Source organism: Canis lupus, chromosome 11 (assembly GCF_003254725.2).
Source record: "Canis lupus dingo isolate Sandy chromosome 11, ASM325472v2, whole genome shotgun sequence".
NCBI lineage: Eukaryota > Metazoa > Chordata > Mammalia > Carnivora > Canidae > Canis > Canis lupus.
Window position 1 is genome coordinate 1,544,018 of NC_064253.1, and position 21,372 is coordinate 1,565,389.

At 49.7% G+C, this 21,372-nt stretch overlaps 1 protein-coding gene across 1 annotated transcript in view; it reads left to right on the forward strand.

Annotated features, from left to right (window-relative positions):
• Positions 1 to 454: 454 nt before the first annotated feature.
• The window catches only part of GFPT2 (glutamine-fructose-6-phosphate transaminase 2), a 41,599-nt gene continuing 20,681 nt past the window's right edge, over positions 455 to 21,372 (forward strand). Inside the window, exons 1-7 of the mRNA XM_025446649.3 lie at positions 455 to 833; positions 12,577 to 12,684; positions 13,734 to 13,832; positions 14,234 to 14,359; positions 17,552 to 17,610; positions 18,265 to 18,399; positions 20,556 to 20,617. Of these exons, the coding sequence (XP_025302434.1) occupies positions 827 to 833; positions 12,577 to 12,684; positions 13,734 to 13,832; positions 14,234 to 14,359; positions 17,552 to 17,610; positions 18,265 to 18,399; positions 20,556 to 20,617 (596 nt within the window). The 5' untranslated portion in view covers positions 455 to 826. The remainder of the gene's footprint in view (positions 834 to 12,576; positions 12,685 to 13,733; positions 13,833 to 14,233; positions 14,360 to 17,551; positions 17,611 to 18,264; positions 18,400 to 20,555; positions 20,618 to 21,372) is intronic.

The following is a 21,372-nucleotide window of genomic DNA, read 5'->3' on the forward strand; positions in this document are numbered from 1 at the left end:
CGGACCGGACCGGTGCGCTCAGGAGGGCCCCGGGGTGGGGGTAGGGTGGGGCTTCCACGACCTGCGGAATCCCCGCTTTCCCGGTCCAGCCCTCCTGTAAAGCCCGGGCTCGAATTCTGCCACTTTGACTTTGCCACCGCCGGCCTCCCCTCTCTGGCCAAGTCCCTTTCCACCTGGGAGGGGCCCCAGTTCTGCCCTCCCTCGGGGAGGCCCCTAGGGTTCTCCCCGCGCCGGGCGGGGGGCATGCTTGAAGGCCGTCCACGTGCTCGCTTCTGATGCCCTCGGGGAAGCCTGGCACCCGGAGGGGCCCCAGGGGAACGCGGGCCTCGTGCCTGACCCTGCGGTCTGTGCCCTACACACAGTCTTAATCCTCACCGGGACCGGGTAGGAAGCTTTCACTGTCAGCCCATTTCGCAGACGGGGTAACTGAAGCGCAGAGCTACTCAGTCCCCCGCCCACAGCCCCACGCCCGGAGCGTGCGGAGTCGGGCTGTGAACACGGACCGTCTGCCGCCCCCGGTCCAACTCCAGGACCCGACCCCCGACGCCCGCGCGTCACAGACCCGGGCTGCGCGCCAGCCGCCCCTCACCCAGTTCCCGGACTCCTGGGGGCCCAGGCCCCGCCGTTGTCACGACAACCGGGGGCCAATGGGGAGCGGGCGGCGGCGGAGGCCCCGCCCCGCCCCCCCTCCGGCTGCGGGCTCCTCGCTATAAGGGGCGGAGGCCGGCGCGGGAGCGAGGCCAGCGGAGCGCCGGGCGCGCACGGGATCCGAGTGTCCGGAGCGCGCAGAGTCCCCGGGCCGCGAAGGGCGCGAGCAGCAGCCACGATGTGCGGTGAGTGCGGTGGGCGCGGGCCGTGCCCCTCCAGCTTCTCGGCCCCGGGGCCTGGGAGCGGGGCGCCGGGGACCCTGACGGGCGCGGGACGCGGCCTCGACCTGCGCCCGCCCCAGAGGTAGAGGCTTCCACCGGCCGGGTTTGCCGCCTCCTGCCCCCCGCCCCCGCGGGGGTGTTCCAAGAGGTGTGGGGCAGGAGGTGCCCCTCCGCGGGCTCGGACTTGGCGAGGGCAACCCAGCCTGGCCCCCCACAAAAGGGACAGAATTGATCCTGTCCTGGGCCGGCCCTTCACGGTACAGAGGTCCCCCCCATGTCCAGTGAGGAAAGCGCCCTCAAGTCGTCCACAAAGGCGGCCACGCACAAGCTCACGCGTCCCAGCCCGGCTCTCAGCCCCCCGCGCCCCCCAGGAGGGGCCACCCCACCTGCACCCTCCCTGGCAGCCCGCCAGGCTCGCCCGCGTGGCGCCGGGAGCAGCCCTCGTGCGCTCGGGAAGGGCCTGTGCGTTCTCCTCGCGTCCCAAAATGAACCTCTCGTCCCTGGAAGGGTTGATGCCGTGTTGCCGCCTCTTTGCTGAAACAGCTCTTGGCGAAGCTTGGGGAGAAGGCAGCATCGCCCGCCGAGCCTCGAGCCTCGAGCCGCAGCGGGGAAGGAGTCGGGTCCGGGGAGCAGGGCCGGGCTCGGGCGTCCCCCGCACGGGGCGGCGGCGGAGACGCGGTGCTGTCCCGAGAGGCTGCTGCGTGGTGGGGAGGGCGGCTGCGGCCCTGCGCGCACATCTGCAATTCCTTACTCTCCTGGCTGGGCCGCCCCCGCCGGCTGGGGAGAGGGCCCGGAACTTCTGCAGGGACAAAAGGTCACTGTGCCTTTTTTTTCCCTTGAGTAGGATTCAGTTACCCATTTCAGCCTCCTGTGGCTGGAGGACCTGGTGGAACTTTTGAAGCCATGAAAGGCCTCTGTCTGACTTCTCGAGGGCTGTGCGGTGGGATGTGCCAGCAGTGAGCCCTGGGCCAAGATCTGTACAGGCCTCGTTTCTGAGGCCAGCCGCTTCTGAAAGTGAAAAAGAACCTCTGACTGAGAAGCCCGCAGCCCAGCGGCTTTGGGATGCAGCCTCCCCAAGGCCAAGCAGGCGTCAATTTAAATTCCTGAACCGCCAGCAAAAATCTCAGGGCTTTGGGGCATCATTAACAACGTATAGGGCTGCCTGTGGGTATTTCTGGGCTGAGAGGCAAGGCAAAGGTGCCACTTTTGCCAGAAGCCCATTGGAGTCTAAATCCCTCAGTGTGGCATTCAAGGCCCTTGACCAACTGGTAGCCCTAGCCAGACTAGTAAACCCACCAGGATCTGCCCGTCCAACATCTTCCACCTCCCTTCTTGCTCCTCTCAGGTACTTTCTTGCACCCTTCCCCACACCAGCACCCCAGCCTTCCCTCCTGCTTCCTACTTGCATCCAGCTTTCTCTGTGGTCTCTTTGAGCCTAGGGGAGAGATGGGCTCAGACTCTCCAGATCTGGGGTTTGGTTCTGCTTTCTTAAGGGGCCGCACATATTTGGTCCCCTAAGGAAAGGATGAGCTTTGGGCTGTAACCACCTATGTCCTTACATCAGGGCTCCCCACTAGCAGATCCCACTCTGAAGGACTCAGTGAAGTCGAGGAGCCACGTGGAATTCCCACATGGGGGTTATTTCCTTTTCAAGTAGCCAGGAGAAAGTCTCAGCTAGGTGCTAACGTGTCTTTTACAGCTCTCCTACACTTGCCAAGCACCCCTTGCACGAGGACACTGCCCCAAGCTCAAGCCTCATGGCGGCAGCTGGCTAGAATTAAACCTGTTGTTCTGGGTTAGTTCTGGATTATGGTCTGTGTATGTATGGCCGGTGATACTCGATTTCGTTTTATGGTTGTGCTCTTTCACAGTGCATTTATTTAGGTTTTCAAAAACTTAATCAATTTCATAGAAAACTATTAAGGATATGATTGCATGTTTGGTACAAGGATTTGGCAAAATTTGCAAAGATGCTCTTAGAATAAGTCGCTTGCCCTTGTCACTGAACTCCAAAGAAGTCTATGCGCACCTGTGTCTGAACACGAGCTGTTTTAGGTCCCCTTTCTGGGCAGGCTCTGGCCCCCACTACGATCTGCCACTTCGAAGCCTCCTCCTAGAGAAGTCAAATCTCCAGGGCTGCTCCTACAGAGGTGAACAGGGACTGAGCTGAAGGCCTTCCCTTTAGTTGCTAATGACCATGCTCAGATTGGCTCTCGTTCACCCTCATCTCTCTGCATCTCCCACAGAAAGCCAGACCCAGTACTGGCTGATCCTCCACACACTAAGCAGCTGATGTACTGAGAGTTTAGCATGGCAGCAGGGACCAACACATGCATGGGAATTTGGCAAAAAGGATTACACTTTCTGTCCACGGATTTTTAGATCTTCCCTATCCTTTACCACTGCATTTAGTAATGCATGGCGGTGGAGGCTGGGGGGAGAACTTGGCTATGCAGAATTAACGAATTCTTTGTTTTTTCTAGAAGGTAAAGCCCTTGCTTTGAATTCATTATCTTTTGTCTTAGTTGGTGTATTAGTGTCTGCTGGCTGCTGTAACAAGTTACCTCAAACTTGCTGGTTTAAAACAACATGAATGTTATTTTCTCACAATTTGGGAGACCAGAAATCCAAAACTCAGTTTTACTGGGCCAAAATCAAGGTGTCAGGAGGGCCTCACTGACACTCTGTTCTCTGGACACTCTAGGGAAGAATCTGGTCCTGTTGCTTCCAGACTCTCATGGCTGTCAGCATTCCTTGGCTTGTGTCTGTACCTTTGTGGTCACATCACCTTCTCCTCTTCCAAGTCAAATCTCTCTCTGCTTCCCTTTTATAACACTTGTGATGGCATCTAGGGCCCACCTGGATAACCCAGGAGTCTGTCCCATCTCTAGATCTTTAATTGAATTTCACCTGTTAAGACCTTTTCCCATATAAATATTTTTACAGATTCTAGAGGTTAGGACATGATATCTTTGAGGGTCATTATTTATCTTGCTACAGTTGGGCTCTTGCTTTTGGGCACCCTCTCCAAGAATAACTCAGTATCACTAATCCCATATGCTCAAGACACAGCCTCAAGGATGTTGACCAGAGGGCTACCAGTGTCCCCTCTATGCCCAATGCATACACACACCCAAGTCCCCGGGTTCCAGAACTTGCAGATTGGGCCCACCATAGTCAGAAGATGAATATAGGCATCAGTTAAAGATCCCGTCCTTCACTGGCATGGCCAGTTGGAGCAAATAGTCTTCACAATTTTTCTAGAAGTCAGGTCTTGTGTCATATAAATATGGTGCTGACCTTATCTCGCCCTCCATGCAGGTACATACTCTTCCTGCTCATGTCTCCCCTGCAAGAAGCAGACGTGGTTTTATTCCCCAGAATCAGGAGGGGCAGGATGCGTGTGCACGCCCTTCCCCCACAAGCTCTCTTTGCTTACATAGTGGTCTTCAGAAGAGCTTGTTATGTGCTTAGGGGGTTTGTCTCTCATTTCAGCTGAGGAAACAGCCATCCAGAAAATTAGATGACACCGGGGAGAACTCACCCTTTTGTTCCAGACTACTTCTGGCTCTGGGAACCCCATCATATATGACACCCATTTCCTCCCTGTAATGGTTCAATTCATGGGATGGATGCTTCAGAAGAGACTAACCTGGAGTTGATGGGGCACAGACTCTGGAGGCAGGCCACTTGCCTTGCCACCTCCCCAAGCCACAAGAACCTTGCAAAACAGAGCCCCTGCTCCAGGATGTGCAGATAAATGTCTGACAGCTGGCTCCCTGTGGCTAATTTCAAGTCATCAGTGTGGGGTCCTTGAGTGTGGAGTTGAGAAGAGATGAGTATGTTTGGCTCTCAGGAGCGAGCCCTAGCAGTTCCCGCACCCTGCTCACACCCTGCGTGCAAGATTCCTGTGGGCATTCTCGAACAGAGGGCTTCATAGGGGCCAGCTGGGGAGGGGCTCAGCACTGGAAGTGACTCCCCACGTCCCCCGCCTCCTCCCCATTATTACGCCATTCCTCCCTCACTCAGTCTTATTCATCCGGGGTTTCCCAAGTTCGCAGGAACCTTCTGGAAATTTTGTGATGTAACCTTAGTGAACAGTACTTTTAAACCGAAGGATTCTCTTTATGTTTAGTGAAATTTGCTTATAAAGGAAGATTGCCTTGAGGTTACAAACACTCCAAGAAGAAAGTTCTGGAGAATTAATTGGCAAAAACAAGCGCTTTCATCTGATTGTCTGTCTCTTTCATTTTCAAAGGGAATATTTCACCAAAAAAAAGTTTGACCTTTTTTTTTATAGCCAAATTTTGGCAGGTTAAGCAAAGACTTAAACTTTCTTAAAAGTATTTTTTAGTACAACTTAGAGTATCTGTTACTTCTCCCTTTGTTCTTTGTGAAATTCTAAAATGACAAGGACACCAAGAACTTTTTCATTAAAAATAGAAATGCCTTGCCCATGTTTACTGCAGGAAGCAGAGTCTCCTGTTATCTCAGAGATTCCAGTGGTGCAGTAACTTTAACTCATGGAGTCCCAGCGAGGCCAGAGGCAGGGTGAGGCCGTCCTGACCCTGAGCCAGGCCCTCAGGTGCCTGTGTCTGTGTGGGAACCCTGTGGTGGGACCTCTGCCTTGGCCCACTTCTGTGAGAAGATGGCAGCAGCTGTCGTTGCCATTTTATCAATACAGTGCTGCCCCGAGAGGCCACAACCTCCTCGGGGGTCGTCCCTGTTGGCACAGTGGCCTCCCCGAGCTGGGCACCTCACCCAGGAGAGTAGACCTGCCCCACCTCTCCTAGCACACCACATATATGCGCCCAACCCTCAAACACACACTCACATACGCTCAAACACGTACCCAACACTCAAACACAAACTTACACACATCCAGCGCTCAAACACACATTCACACCCATACGCATTCACGCACCACACACACTAATATGCTCTCTCACCCTGACACTCAGACACTCACATATATACATACTCTCACGGACACACACGCTCAGGAATTCTGGGAGGCAGGAGTCTGACTGGCTGGCACGTCTTCTGCCTGAGTGGGGAGTGACCCCACTTGAGAACCGGACTAGTATCTAATTTGTACTAGGCTCTGGGACCAAGCAATGCTAAGAAGCATGGGATGGTGGTGGGAAGAGCACCCTCAGTCTCGTGGAGCACTGGGGAAGGGATCCCCAGCCTGGTGGGGTGGTGGCGTGGACCTGCGGAGTGAGCCCCTACCCTGGTGGGGTGCAGACTGTATCTCTAGCTGCAACTGTCCACCCTCCCTCACAGTGAGGGCAGGGCTTTCATTGAGGAGGAGAGAGGGTGAGATTTTCCAAAACGACAGCCACAGATTCAGAACACAGACCCCAGCCTGCCAATTGTGAATTTGACCTCTTCCCATGTGCACTAGGCCCCAGACAGCCCCTGTTCTCCTCCACCACCTCAGGCATTCCAGGGTTGTAAAGAAGGTTCCAGGAGTTCGGTGCTACTAGTCCTGGCCATGAGTCCAGGGGACACGGCCACCAGACCTGATCATTGTCATTATGGTTCAGAGTCCCCCTGCCTGAGTGAAAGGACCTCATCATCCTGGTGCCTTTGGTCCTGATTGCCTGTATCTCTCAAACCGTTTACAGAGGGAGCGCTAGAACCCGCAGGTCCCCAAAGGGAGCCAGGCAGAGGGGCTGCAGCCCCCTTACAAAGGGCTAGTCTCCATTCTACGTCATGTCTGGAGCCTTCCCTGGAGTTTATCTTGGCTTTTCTCCCTCCAGAACCTTTTCTCACTCACTTTCCCCATAATATTTAAGAGCAGGGCCCTAGAAAGCTGTTTAGAAGCTCTGGATGCCGGGGTGGGGTGTGGGCATAGGGCATGTACTGAGCTGGAGTGGTTAGGCCACAGCAGCCTCTGTCCCAGGGCCAGACATTTCTGTAAGCCACCTTGGGAGGATTTCACCACCCTGCCTGTGTAAAGGAGGGACAGATGGACGTAGGGAGAGCCAGACTTGCTGTAGTTGCCATGTCCTATATGGCAGAGAAAGTGGAGTCAGAAATAGCAATGTCTGGTGGGGCCAGGGGGAGTCTCTTGATGTCACCAGGGCCCAGACCCTACCAGGGAGCTTGGAGGTCTTTCCATCAGGGGTGAGGTGGGCATCTCTCCAAAGACCAGGCCCCTTCTACACAAGCGATTTCTCACCCCTCGAATTGTAAGACGGGGCTTATGCTGATTTGAGGAGCAACAGGGAGACACTCGCCATCACTCAGATAGACCCGGCTGTGACTTCCTCGAGTCTTGGACTTGGAGCTAGAGATACCCTGTCCGTTCATGGGAACCACAGCCTTGGCACAGGATGTTGTGAAGATCAGACGAGATAAGGTTCTGAAAGTACTGGCTTCCTGTGTGCTCCGCGCATCTGCTGCTTGGCGTCTCACACTCCCCGGGAGTGGGAAGACCCTTGGGTGGCTCTGAGCCCATCCTTCTATGCATTGGAAGGTGTGCTCAGACAGGGCTTTCTCCTCGAGACCGTCATTCTTCTGGGTGAGCAGGACTTGGGAGCCACGGAGAAGTCAGGTTGGGCTGGATGACAATCCCAGACCTACCAAAACTAATTCATATAGTGGCACATGGTCAGATAGTGTACATGGGCAGAAATACTGTGACCATGCAAAGAACACACATGCAGTAGGAAAGGAGTTTCTGCCCTATAGCCAATGCCCTCTTCTGAGGCAACCACTGCCCCCCCCCCACTCCCACCAACCTCAGGTCTTGAGAGCCCTTCCAGAAATACCGTATGTGTCTCCCAACCCCTCCCTGCATGATTTACTCAGGTTCTGCGAATTGCTTTTTCCCTTAACAGATCTTGGAGATGTAGCTTGTTTTCCAAGAGAATACAGAGCTTCACCTTGTTCTCTGCAGAAGGCCACCTGCCGGGATCCCTGGGTGGCGCAGCGGTTTAGCGTCTGCCTTTGGCCCAGGGCGCGATCCTGGAGACCCAGGATCGAATCCCACGTCAGGCTCCCGGTGCCTGGAGCCTGCTTCTCCCTCTGCCTATGTCTCTGCCTCTCTCTCTCTCTCTCTCTCTCTCTCTCTCTCTGTGACTATCATAAATAAATAAAACATTAAAAAAAAACTATTAAAAAAAAAGAAGGCCACCTGCCTGTGGTCCCATAGTGGCCCTGCCATGTGGCTATGCTGCCACCTACCTGGTGGCATCAGGGACCATCTTCAGGACCAGGATCAGGATCCCAACCTTGCCCCCATCTTAACTCCCACAAACAGTGCTGAGCAGTGGCTCAGGCCTTGTGCATGCACACATGCCCCTCTGCAGAGATAGCCGTTGGAGACATTCCTAGCAACAGCTCTGGTCAACAGATGTGTGCATTTTTAATTTTGACAGATTGCCAGATCCTTCCAGAGAGCGCACATGCATTTAAACTCTCAGCTTCTTGTCAAACTGTTTGATCTTTACCAATTCCGTAGGTAAAAAACCGAGTCTCCTTGTAGTTTTTATCATGGATGATCTGGATCCCAGAAGGGAATTCTGACACCAATAGAAATGCCTGGGAAAGCAGCTTTATTCCATTTCTTTATTTTTCTAAGCTAGTAAGAGTATGATGTTAATGCTGGGTGTTGGTTTTTTTAGTTTTTTTTTTTTTTTTTTTTTTTTCACTTCTTCTCGGGAGAGTGCAGGGAGAAGCCTGCCAAGAGGGAGAGCTGTGAGAGGAGATGGAGGCGCTTCGTTAATGAAAGAGCTTACTGAATAGGTGTCTGAATGCAAGAGATTTTTATGTTGAAATTAGATTTATGTTGTCATGTGCAAAGACCTCGAAAACCACTCCCTGGCACCCCCCCTCACCACAGTATTCTCCCAAACTGTGCTGGGGTGGCTGGGAGCCTCCTGGCTGGGTGTGGACACAGCTGGTAGTCCTGAGGACAAGGCGGCTTTAACCAGCCCAGCTACCCCCACCTCGGGTGGAGGAGGGGCTCTGGAGGCAGCACCCCCACCTCCCCACCAAGCAGGCTACCCTGGATCTAAGAGCCAGGGGCGCCTGACAGGAGGACCTCAGAAGTGCAGTTTAACCCAGAGGAAGGAGAATCATAGGGGAAGATTGAAGGATTGCAGAGTAGAGCCTGAGCTCACTCTCATAGAGGCATTTCAGATTCCAAACCTTTCCAGGGTTGGTATATGGGCCTTTGAGTCATCTGCAGTGCCTGTCAGCTCCCCTCAGTGAGGAGCCGCTGTAATTCTAGAAGGATTCCCGGGATGCCGGGGAAGACTACAAAAATGATCTGTGAGTGGCTCCCTCCTTCACATAATTGTCTCCCATGGCTATGTGTCTTTACAGGGACTGGAATTGGCCCACGTCCCCCCAAGAAACTTCCTGATATTTTGCAGGATAATTAACGTGAAAAGTTTCACCCAAACATTAGATTGTAGTGGTGGTCGGACAATTCTGTGAACATAGAGTTGGCCCTTGAAAAATGAATAGTGTGTGTGTGGAGGAGTGGGGTGGGGTTAGGGGCACCAGCACCCTGCACAATCAGAAATCTGCATGTAACTCTGATTCCCTGAAAACTTAGTGACTATTGACTAGAAGCCTCACCAATAAGCATTAACACATATAACTATGTTATATGGAGCCTATACTGTATTCTCATAATAAAGTAAGCTAGAGAAAAGCAAATGTTATGAAGAAAACCTTTAGGGAGAGAAAATATACTTATGTACTATAGTTATCAAAAAAAAAGTGGAGTTGGTAGTTCAATCCCATATTGTTCAAGGGTCAAGTGTCCTGAAAACTATAGAGTTATACACTTTAAATGGGAGAATATTACGGTATGTGACTTACATCCCAATAGAATTGCTCAAAAATTTTTAATGTTTCCATTAGAAGGTAACTAGTGGGGTATTTTTTTTTAATGAGTAAGGTGAGAAAAATACATCCTCTGCCCACGTGTTGAGCTCTGAAGTGTAGGGTAAGGTGTGAGCTCCTGTGACCACACCTTCAGCACCTTCACCCAGCAAGTGCCTGAATATACACAAGCCCCTAGACACAGTGGCTCTCACCTTAGAGTTAACCAGGAACCAAAATAGCTGACCACCAAGATAACCTTAGCCATGTTAAAAAGAAAGCATCTGTCACTGCTCAGAAAGCATAGTGTGCATGTTTTTATATAGAAATTCTATACTTTAATACTTGTGTGCAAATATATCCTGTGTACAGTAATATACAGGACAGAATGCAAAATATCATTTTTAGCACTGTTTAATTTTATTGCCCAGCTTTTGACTGTGTCTAGAATGAATTTTAGCAAGTTGATTATTCATATGCTGTGCCCCTACTCACTGCTTAGAGATATAACATCCCTTTAAGTGACATTGGATAGCTCATTCAGAAATACTATATTGACTTAAGTCTAATCTTTTTTTAAAGATTTTATTTATTTATTCATGAGATAGAGAGAGGCAAAGACATAGGCAAAGGGAGAAGCAGGCTCACTGTGGGGAACCCGATGTGGGACTCGATCCCAGGACCCTGGGATTCTCCCTGAGCCCAAGGCAGACGCTCAACCGCTGAGCCACTCAGGCATGCTTGAATCTAATATTCTCAATGACTGGAAATATTACAGGTGGTTTTCTGTAAGTTGTCCCCTCTGAGGTTCATCTCTGACATTTCCCCCCAGTTTTATTGAGATATAGTTGACATATAACATTGAATAAGTTTTCAGTGTACTAAATGATTTGGTATATGTATATATTGTGGAATAATCACCTCACTAAGATTAGTGAACAGCCATCACCTCACATTGTTACTTTTTCCTTGTGGTGAGAACTTGAAAGAGCTACTGTCTTAGCAACTTTCAAATATACAATCAAGTATTATTAGCTTAGTCACTGTGCTGTACATTGCATCCCTAGGACTTGCTTACCTTATAACTGGAAGTTTGTACCTTCTGACCATGTTTACCTAGTTCCCTCAACTCCTACTCCCCCACCCCTGGCAACCACCAGTCTGATCTCTGTATCTCTGAGTTTGGGTTTTTTAGATTCCACATATCACACAATATTTGTCTTCTTCTATCTCACTTATTTCACTTAGCATAACGCCCTCACGTTCCATCCATGGTTTGCAAATGGCAGGATTTCCTTCTTTTTTATGGCTGAGTAATCTGTCATTGTAAACATATACCATAATTTTTTATCCATTCATCTGTGGATGGATAATTAGCTTGTTTCCATGTCGTGGCTGCTCTAGATAATGCTGCAGTGAATACAGTGGAGGGAGGTGGATATCTGGCAAATTTTTAATCCCGGTTAGACCTTTCTGTCATCCCAGGAAAACAGTGGGAAAATTAAAAATTAAAATAAAATCATTAAAATTAGAAAAATAAACCTTCTACACCTATTCATCCTTGAGGCAGCACTGCCCAGTGGTTAGGAGCATTTAAATCCTTTGGTCAGATCGCCTTGGTTCCCAGTCACAGCCTCCCAGGCTTCTGTTCCAGAGAGTAAAGGGAGGTCATTGGTAGGTCCAGTGCCTACAGCTGATGTGAGCTTTGATTGACATCTGTATGGGAACACTTGGCCCAGTGCATGAGTTCTCAATAAGAAGAGTTACTAAGAATGTTCCTGAAGGCCAGTATTGTTCACAATCCAACCTCTTGGCTTCCCTGATGAATGCAGATTTACAGTCATTCTACTCCACACACACTTATCGAAGAAGCATGGTATGCCAAGACATAGTGAGAAAGATAAAGATAGAAGTGCCAGCCTGTGTCCTTATCAGGGGATGTAAGTGTTCCAGGATGTAAGAGCACCGGGGTGGCCCAGAGCAGAGGAGCCCATCTGGCGGGGGCCTGAGAGGGATAAGCCTGCTATGGGAGGTGGTTGGATCTTTGAGGAGCACAGGTCTTCCCAAGTCAGGTAGGGAGAAAAAAGGGCAGAGAGATGTCAGGACAGGCAATTCGCAGGAGACCAAGGGTCTAACCTAGTCTCGAGCAGGCAGGGACATAGAGGACTTTGGCAAGAACCAGCATGATGACTGGTTTATCTCCATTTAGGAAACTATTATTTTGAAATACAAATACAGAAAATGCAGCCAAATAAAATCTTCTTGGTATGCAGATCTCCCTTGAAGATAGGGATTCTCCAGGGGCCAAGAGATAGTTTTATTTTTGCTGTTGTAAAAGTAGCGTTTATGGATGTTGAAGCTCAAGGCAATAAATAGAAAGGAATAAAGGCCCCAGTCCCTGTCCTCACCTGCTGTAAGAGGCTGCTGTGACCTCCTTAGGACTCTCTCCAGGCCTGTTCTGTATGGATCAAGGAGTCCAATAGGCAGGGACTTCCAGATGCCCCTGGGTGGCCAGGTGGTTTTGCTGATCTTTGCTTTTGTAAATATTGCCACAGTGAAAGCCCTGTTGGAAAGTACAGCTGTAGGAGAAATTCTCTGCAGTAGGATTGCAAGGCCAAAGTGCGTGCATGTGCTCTTCACGTGACTTGTGAGACCTTTTGTCGGTCTCACGGATGAGGCTGTGGGCCATGTCCTTCTCAAAGCAGGAGGGGAGCACGGCTGTCGGGTTATGTCAGGGAAAGGCTGTGCACATGGCCAGAGAGCCCTCCAGCCTCGTCACCTGTGCCAGCATCCCTAGGAGCTTTTTTTTTTCTAAACACCAACCAAGCAATTGATAAACCTGTGGCCTCCCGTCTTTTCACAGGAATCTTCGCATACATGAACTACAGAGTCCCCCGGACGAGGAAGGAGATTTTTGAAACCCTCATTAAGGGCCTACAGAGGCTTGAGTACAGAGGCTATGACTCAGCAGGTAGGTCCTGCGGCCACCGCATGCAAGGACGCATGTTCGTTTCACTTGACAACTAGAGACCAATAGGAAGAAGAAATCAGGGCAAGCAGATCTCCACCGGAAGTGTCCCATCCATATCTTCGTGTCCCTGTTCAGGTCACTGCTGTGCATCTGCTGGGGTGCTCAGGGGTGGTGAGATGTCACAAATAGATATTATTTTTTCTATCTGATTTCATGATAGAATTATAATTTTATATCCTGTGTTCATTTCTCTCCCACATTTTCCATTGTCTCAAACTCTTCCTGACGCTCTTTCTTGGTGGCTGCACACTCTGACAGCCTCAGAGTTCACTCTCCATCTACTTGACCTATAGACATCTGGTCTGCTTTCCATTTTTAATTAAGCAGCCTGAGGGAGAAGGGGGAGGCAGATGATTTTATATATCCATTCATTTTTTTAAAGATTTTATTTATATATTCATGAGAGACACAGAGAGAGAGGCAGAGACATGGGCAGAGGGAAACAGGCCCCTTAGGGGAGCCCATTGTGGGACTTGATCCCAGGACCCTGGGATTGCGCCCTGAGCCCAAGGCAGACGCTCAACCGCTGAGCCACCCAGGCGCCCCTATCTCTGTTCATTCTTAATGGAGAGCAAGTCAAATGAAGGATCGCAGGAACACTAATGCAGCAAGGATACCAGCTAACACAGCAGAGTGCACAGTGCACAGCATGACAAATGCCCTCCAGTGAGCCTACTGCCCTCACTGGTGGGCCTGGAGGTGCCTCCCTCACAGGCAGGCTTCCGGGACTGCACCCCAGTTGGAAACCCCACCAGGCAACCACAGCCCAGGCCCAGGCATGCGTTCCCTGCTGGCTGTTGAGCACTGCTACAGCCTCTTTTTCCGAGTCGACATCCTGAACACTGTCTAGTTCTCTTCCAGGCCACAAGCCTGGTGAACGAGAACCGATAAATCCACAGTGCTGTGTAGCCCTCACCCGGGGTTGTACTCTGTAACAAAGGCAAACTTAAATTCCAAAACCAAAAAAAAAAATCATGTGTATACCACAGGTGTGGCCATCGATGGACATAATAATGAAGTCAAAGAAAGACATATCCAGCTGGTCAAGAAAAGAGGAAATGTCAAAGCTCTTGATGAAGAACTTTATAGTAAGTGTAACACAGGCCCTGTCAAAGCAGTAAGTGCAGGGTGCATCAGTTTAAAACCTTTTATTGCAGCAAGACTAAGAATAGGAACTTAACAAGGGGAATCAATAGAAGAAGGGTTCAGCCCACATTGTAAACTGTGTCTCTGAGGGTGTGGATTTTTTTTTTTTAGGAGGTGGTGAATGAGCATTTTTAATTTTTTAATGTTTTATTTTTTCTGGCAAATGATAGTGCTTTTCCATTTATAGTAGTGCTCTGTAATTTTCTTTTTCAAGTAAGCTCATCTTGGTTAGTGAGTTAGGATACTGAAGAGTACTGAGTAAACCACAGTGGTGGAAGGTGGGATGTGCTTCTGACCTAGCTGAGGGGACTCCTGTGTCAGTGCTTATTTTTCTTTGATCTAGAACAAGACAGCATGGACTTAAAGATGGAGTTTGAGACGCACTTTGGCATTGCCCACACGCGCTGGGCCACCCATGGGGTCCCCAATGCTGTCAACAGCCATCCGCAACGCTCAGACAAGGGCAACGGTAGGTCCTATGGCCCTGTTCCCCATCCTGAAGGTTCCATCGGGCCCTGACCTGTGCCAGTGTTGAGCCACACACATCACCAGCGGCTGGCTTCTCTCACAGCCCTGTCTTCCCCAAGGACCCAAACAGGTGGCACCAGGCCCAAAACAGGAGGTGAACTCAGCCTGGCTCCTGGGCAGCGCTGACCCTCCAGGCTGCCACAGGAAAACAGTGACGCATCCCAGGCCAGCTACTGGCCCTTGAGACCCAACCCGAGTGGGACCTGGCAGCATGAGGGGTCGAAGAGTCTGGGCACTGTTCTTTCCTCGACAAGGGACTGCAGTGTTCTGGAGGGCTGGGTGCCTCAGGGAGGGGTAGGTGATCTTGAGCCAAGGCCAGTGGCAGTGCTGATCTTGGTTAACATCTGAAGTGCCCGCTCCAAACCTGGGCCTTGCAGTGAGGCCTTGGCTGCCAAAGGCTTGAGATCTGGAGACGCAGAGGCTGCAACAGGCAGCCTGGGGCTCCCTCCAAGCAGCAGAGCCCTCCACTTGGTTCCCTACATGTTTTTTTAGACCTGAGAATGATAATACCTAAAAGTCTGGACTTCTGGCATCCCTTGAAAAACTGAAAGGTATGGTGACGGGGCTCACAGTAACTTGGAGTTCAGGTGGCAATCTGAGTCTACAAGGTAGGATTCCAGACCCTCGTTGGAGGACTGCAGGTTCCCCAGTTTCCCCACCCGGCCCCTCCACATGGCATGCCTGGGCCTCCAGGACAGTTCTCCACACCATAGTTCTTCACGCCCCCACCCACTCTCGTAGGAGGACTGATAGGTCTAGAGATCCTAGTGGGTCTCCACTGTAGGTTAGGCCTGGTCAGGTCAGAAGCCCCCAGTGACCCACACCTGGGCATGAAGGGGGAGGGTCTCTGGCCTAGAGAATGATCTTTGGAGTCAGCAGGGACCCCCACCCCAAGACATCCCCGGCCCCATATTAAAGTAGAAATCAGATACATCAGAGTTTCTGAGTAATTGAGGAGTGGTTACTGGCAAGCACTCAGCTAAACTCTTGGCCAACCTCACTGCAGTTAATCGTCATGCAAGTAGCATCACAGGAGAGACTGGTGCCTCCCTGCTCACTGTCCTTTACCCCTGTGAATGGTGGTTCATCATGCCTGATTTGGAAGGGTGAGCTCTATGCCCCCTGCTCGGCAGAACAGTTGGGATAACACAGGGGCTGGTCAGAGTCTTGGGTAGTGAGGGTTTTTTTTTTTGCTAGAGATTGACCCTTGGATCTGGTGCATGCCCAGAACCATGGGACATCCACTACTGGGGCAGGTGCCCCATATCCAGGAGGCAGATAGCAGACTCCCTGGTGCTAAGGACCCAGAATGTATGCCCAGCCGAATCCCAAGCCAGATACAGACGCTAGCCCCTGGAGCAAACAGAGTCCCAAGATCATGTACCCTGAAATGTTGCCACCCCAGGTGACACAGTGAACCCCCACTTCAGCATAGATGATGACTCCATGTCCCCCCAAGCAGGGAGGCTCCAAGAAGATCCCCCCACACCCAGACTTGAATATTCCTGCACTGACTCAGGATGAGTAATTGAAAACAACGTGAGAAGGAAGCAGAGATTTGTAGAATTCCTTTAGCAACTCACCAGGGATTAAACCAAAGAGCGTATTTTTGAGGAAGACTTCTACCCAGCAACAGCATTACACAAGAAACTCACTCAGAATTTTCACAAAGAAAACACAGATTCTAGGAAACAAACTACCGATGAGAAGTTAAGACAATTGAGTGAAATGAAAAAAAAAATGGGACAGGGTTAAGAAAATAATCTGAAGAAACCGTGTTGGAGTTGGTGTGAAAAATAAGAGGGGGATGGATATGGCGGCAGTTAATAGAAGTCCAACAGGTGGGTATCCCTGAGAAGAGAACAGAACAAATAAAACAGTAAAAACAAAAGACAAAAAAAGCCCCATACATGTAAAGCTGTACTAGAGTTCAGCTGTGCCTAGCACACTTGCTGAACGTGGCTTTTCTATTCAAGCCCTCCAAGTTTTTGCATGACTTCCCCAAAGTAAACCATAGGTTATAAAAAAATAAAAGAGGAAATTATGATAAAAATAAAGAAAAAGAATAAAGGACCAGCCTGTACTAAAGAAGAACTTGAATTGGGGAGCCAAAGTTTCACTGAACAATAATATGTAGACACATCCTGGTAGAATTACTGACTCTCAAGGACAATAAAGGGTCTTTCTATTATCTGAACTCAGGAGGAGTGGGAGTTACTTACCCAGAAAATTTCTCATGCTGGTATTAGACCTTCGAGTTATTTATCAGCTACTTATTGAGAAAATGCAGTGTTGACTAAGCTGATGTATCCTTGCTCTCTCAGGGCTGGCGGGCAGGGGTGGGGGTGGCTGTTCCTCGTGCAGGGAGTAGCCTGACCTGAGCAGGGTTCTGGAAGGCCGGAGAAGCTGCAGCGGGCAGACCTGCAAAGAGGAGTGTTCATGGCCACACAGGAATGTGGCTGAGCCTGGAGATGCCAGAATTTCTGGGAATTCTTCCTCCCCTGAGAAAATCAGGATTTTTTAAAATAGATTTTATTTATTTCTTAGAGAAAGAGAAAGCATGTGTGGGGGCGGGGTGCGGGGAGAGGGAGATCGAGAGGCAGATGCTCCGCTGAGCAGGGAGCCCAACGTGGGGCTCCATCCCAGGACCCTTGGGACCATGACCTGAGCCGAAGGCAGACGCTTAACCCACTGAGCCACCCAGGGGCTGTGAGAAAAAAATCAGGATTTTTAAGTGAAAATTCAAAAATTTTAAACTTAAATCTTTTTATAATGCGATGTGGGTCAAACAAAGCATCTTCATTCTGAATAATGAAGGGTTCATCCTCCCCCATTTGACATAAATACCAAAGTGTGTTTGACAATACTGTAGGGCACCAGCCAGAGCTCTGTGCATGGTCTGGCTGGCAGGTACTTTCTATCCAAAGAGAACTGTGTATTTCCTTGGGTTTAGATTGTAGTCGTAGTAGATGGTAGACGTCAGCTCTCATCTGCATAAGTGATGTTTGCTAAATAGCAGATGCTGTGGGAGCAGAGCTTGCAGAGTTTCAAGCTGTCAAATCAGTGTCCTTCACTGCTGACTTGAACTTCACTTTCTCATGGCATTTCTGTCTTCACCCAACTTTTCTTCCAGAATTCGTGGTCATCCATAATGGGATCATCACAAATTACAAAGACCTGAGGAAGTTTCTGGTAAGATACTTGCCCTGGATTAACATGTAACTCAAGTGATCTTCCCCAGAAGCTTTCCAACCTGCTCATTTGCCTCCGGGAATGGAGACAGGAACTGAGGGAGACCTACTCTCAGTGACATCTCCAAGCATCGGGTGTACTTCATCCCAGCTCAGCCGCCTCCCCTCACCTTGCTGGAGAAGATAGCAGGGCATTTGCATGTACTTCAAGTGCCACTGCAGATTCACAGAATCAAAAGAACTTGAACTTTCTTTTATTAAAGTGTCTGCATTACATAAGCATATCCACTCATACACCAAATGGAATGTGGGGTGGGAATGCAGATGGCCAGTGTCTGATGTATGACAAGGTTGTGGTGCTGGCTGGGACGTGGGTGGATTTGACTCAACATATTTGATCATTTTGACGGCTGCTGTTTTGCAAAGTCCAGATTAACAGCAAGGACAGGCTTCTGAGGAGGGATGATCTCAGGGAATACTGGAATGACTCAGCTGTGTTGGGCTGTGTGATTCAGGCAGACAGTTCTCATCCTCGCTTTCCTTGTTCTTATCTTAAGTCATGTGAGGGTGGGTGGGTCATAAGAAAGGAGGGGAGCTGGCCACGCTCTATTGCGCAATGACCTTTTCTGATCCTCGGTCCCACGAAATATTCCAGGAAAGCAAAGGCTACGAGTTTGAGTCAGAAACAGATACCGAGACCATCGCCAAGCTGATTAAGTATGTGTTTGACAACAGAGAAACTGAGGACATTACATTTTCAACACTGGTCGAAAGAGTCATTCAGCAGTTGGTGAGTTCCTGGTTCCACCTGGTGTCAATAAAGCAACTCTGTACCTTCACTCTTCAATAGCGTCTATGATGCAAATATGTGCAAAGCACCTAAAGTTTAGAAAAGGTTAGTCTACAGTGTCTGTCCTTAAGATGTCATATTGTGGAGAATTGAGAGAAGTCCTGAGGTTTTGGTAATGAACACCAAGTGGGGAGTGCCTGGCTTCATTTCAACCGCCTGAAACTGTGGTCAGAACTTCCCATCTGTGGCTCTCACGTGCAGGACTCAGTTGTGGTGGGTCCTTTGTCATCTGTCACTTGTGTTTCATGTGCCGTTAATTACATACCCAGGGGTCCATTGAACTGATGTGGGAGACTCCGAACTGTAGCCTTCCCTCCTGTTCCAGTGAAGTGATTGTTTACCACGTGTCCTTACTGAGCAGAGTTGGGAAGAAGAGGAAGTAGAGACAGCACGTGTGGACTTTTGAGAAGCTTGATTAAAGTGTGTTGAGAAATGGCCCAGTGGAAGCAGAGGCTTGTGGTTCTGAGGAAGGACTGTGTTTTTGTGATAGGAGCCATCAGATCAGGTCTGTGTGCTGATTTAGGAGAGACAGAGGCCAGTGGTGTCCCAGAGGGCTGGACCCATAACACTAAGCCTCGAGAAGGGGCACATGCTTTGGGAGATTGTCCACGAAGAGGAGGCAGAGCAGACCCAGGCCATCTGCAAGATGTACAGGGAGGAGGAGAGGTGTCCTGACTTTTCAGAGTACCTCCTCCCAGGCATCTGAGATGGCGGTAGCCTGGAGACAGTGTTTGGGGCCGAGGATCTGGAACATCCAGTGTCAGAGGCTGCTGCAGGCACAACACTGTGGTTTAAAATCTATCACCCTTTGGTGTTTTAAGAGCCTTTTTAAGAAATAAATCTAGCGTGAAACCCTTTGCCCTATGACTCCTGTTTTTGGGGGGTCATAACTCAGAAGACACTTATAAATAAGAGCCTGTCCTGTATGAAATGCATAGTGTACTGTACTGTGTGGTTTACAGTAGGCCGATTTGGTTTTGCAAAACAGTATTTCCTCATTTCCATTTGTAATTTTCAATTTTGGAACTACCTCCACAGTGACAACACTTGTAAATTTCAGTGAGTTCTCATAAGGCAGAGAATGGGAAGTGTTTTTCTCTTCAGAGCGACATTTTGTTGCCAGAACCAGCAGGATGAAGATCAGGATCCTCAGGATCTTCCTGAAGCCTCTTCATTTTGGGTAGTTGGAAAGGCCTGGGGACACTACTCTGGGTCCCTCTACCTGTGTGAGTCAGCAATCTGGCCAATGCACACTGGCAACGCGGGGTCTTGGGTCTGTCCAGGAATCAAAAAAATGGGGCATTTCAGGTGGAGATCCATATTTATAGCTCGTGGTACATAACCCAAGTCTACTAGGGTTGTGGCAAATTAGTACAAAATGGTCAGAACATAGAGAATTTTGCGTCAAGGATTTCAATATAGCACTTGGAGTCTTGAGTTAGGAGAACTAGATTTATTCTGGTTTGCACAGTGCAACAAGCTGAAGCACAGAGAACAAACGACAGTCATTGCTAAAGAAATAATCACACTGAAAACAGCCCATGCCTCTATTGGGTTTTCCATATGGCAGCCACTGTTCTAAGTACTTTAAGCGCATGAGCTCATAGCAGGCATAGAAGGTAGGACTATTCTCATTTCTGTTCACCACAAAGCACACAGTGATTGCCAGTTACAGGGTTTAAACCCAGGCTGTACCATGTGTCATGAATTTTGTTTCTCATAACTGCTCCCTGAGTAGGTACCATCCCGGAGGCCCCAGGCAGGACCCCCAGCCCCAGTTGTCATTTCCTGAGGCTCTAACTGCACCCATCCACCCATATGGTCACAGAGCTGGGAATCACTCCTTGTGGGCTTGGGCAGGGGTGGTTTCCGTCGAGTACCATGAAATCCACAAGTTCTGGTCTTTGGTTCTTCAATGTAGTCCTATTTCACTTTCTCCTCCTGTCATCACCCTGAATGAGCTGTCCTGCGTTCAGCCCCTTGAAGGAGTGACCCCAGGACCCACCCACTGTGCCAGTGGCCCCTGTCTGGGGCAGTGGGCCGGGCTGGCCGGGCCAGAGCATGTTGTTCCTCACCCTTGTTTGCTGTGTTTGCAGGAGGGCGCATTTGCTTTGGTTTTCAAGAGCATCCACTACCCGGGAGAAGCTGTTGCCACCAGGTGAGGCACAATACATTGACATTTCAAGAATAAATAAATAAAATAAAATTGTTTAGATTGAGGTCCAGAGGAGAAGTAGAGTGTCTGGCAAGCTGGAAGTTACCCTCTAAGGGATAGATGTGGCTTGTGTACCCCACCATCTCTGTGGCCAGAGCTACTGATTCTTAAAAGAGAAACCAGAAAGTTGGATATTTATTTGAAATCTCCATATTTTCAGAAGTTGACAACAAATGCAAACTAAAAAAATAAAATTGTAAGGGGCACCTGGGTGGCTCAGTCGGGAAAGCATCTACTTTCACTCAGGTCATGATCACGAACCGAACATCTGAACATCCACATCCAGCTCCCTGATCAGCAGAGAGTCTGCTTCTTCCTCTGCCCCTCCTCCACTTGTGCTCTCCATCTTTCTTTCACTCTCTCAATCTCAAATAAACTCATAAAATAAAATAAAATTTTATAGTGAGGGGCATATCTAGGTTGCAGGTCAATTTTGGAGATTCTCTTTAGAGAAAGCATGCAGAATTATGAACATGAAACTAGGAACAACTAGTTTATTCATCCACCCAAAATTTGTTACTCTACGCTGGGCCCTGGGGGACCTAGTAACCCCTAGCCCGGTCCTGCCCTTAAGGACCGGACAGCAGGACAGCGTGGGGTGGAAGGTATTGATGTTCCACATTCGGGGCTGGGGGGTAACGCAGTGGGGGCATGAGGAGGAACAGGTGTCAGCCAAGGGGAGTCAGGCAGAAGGACCA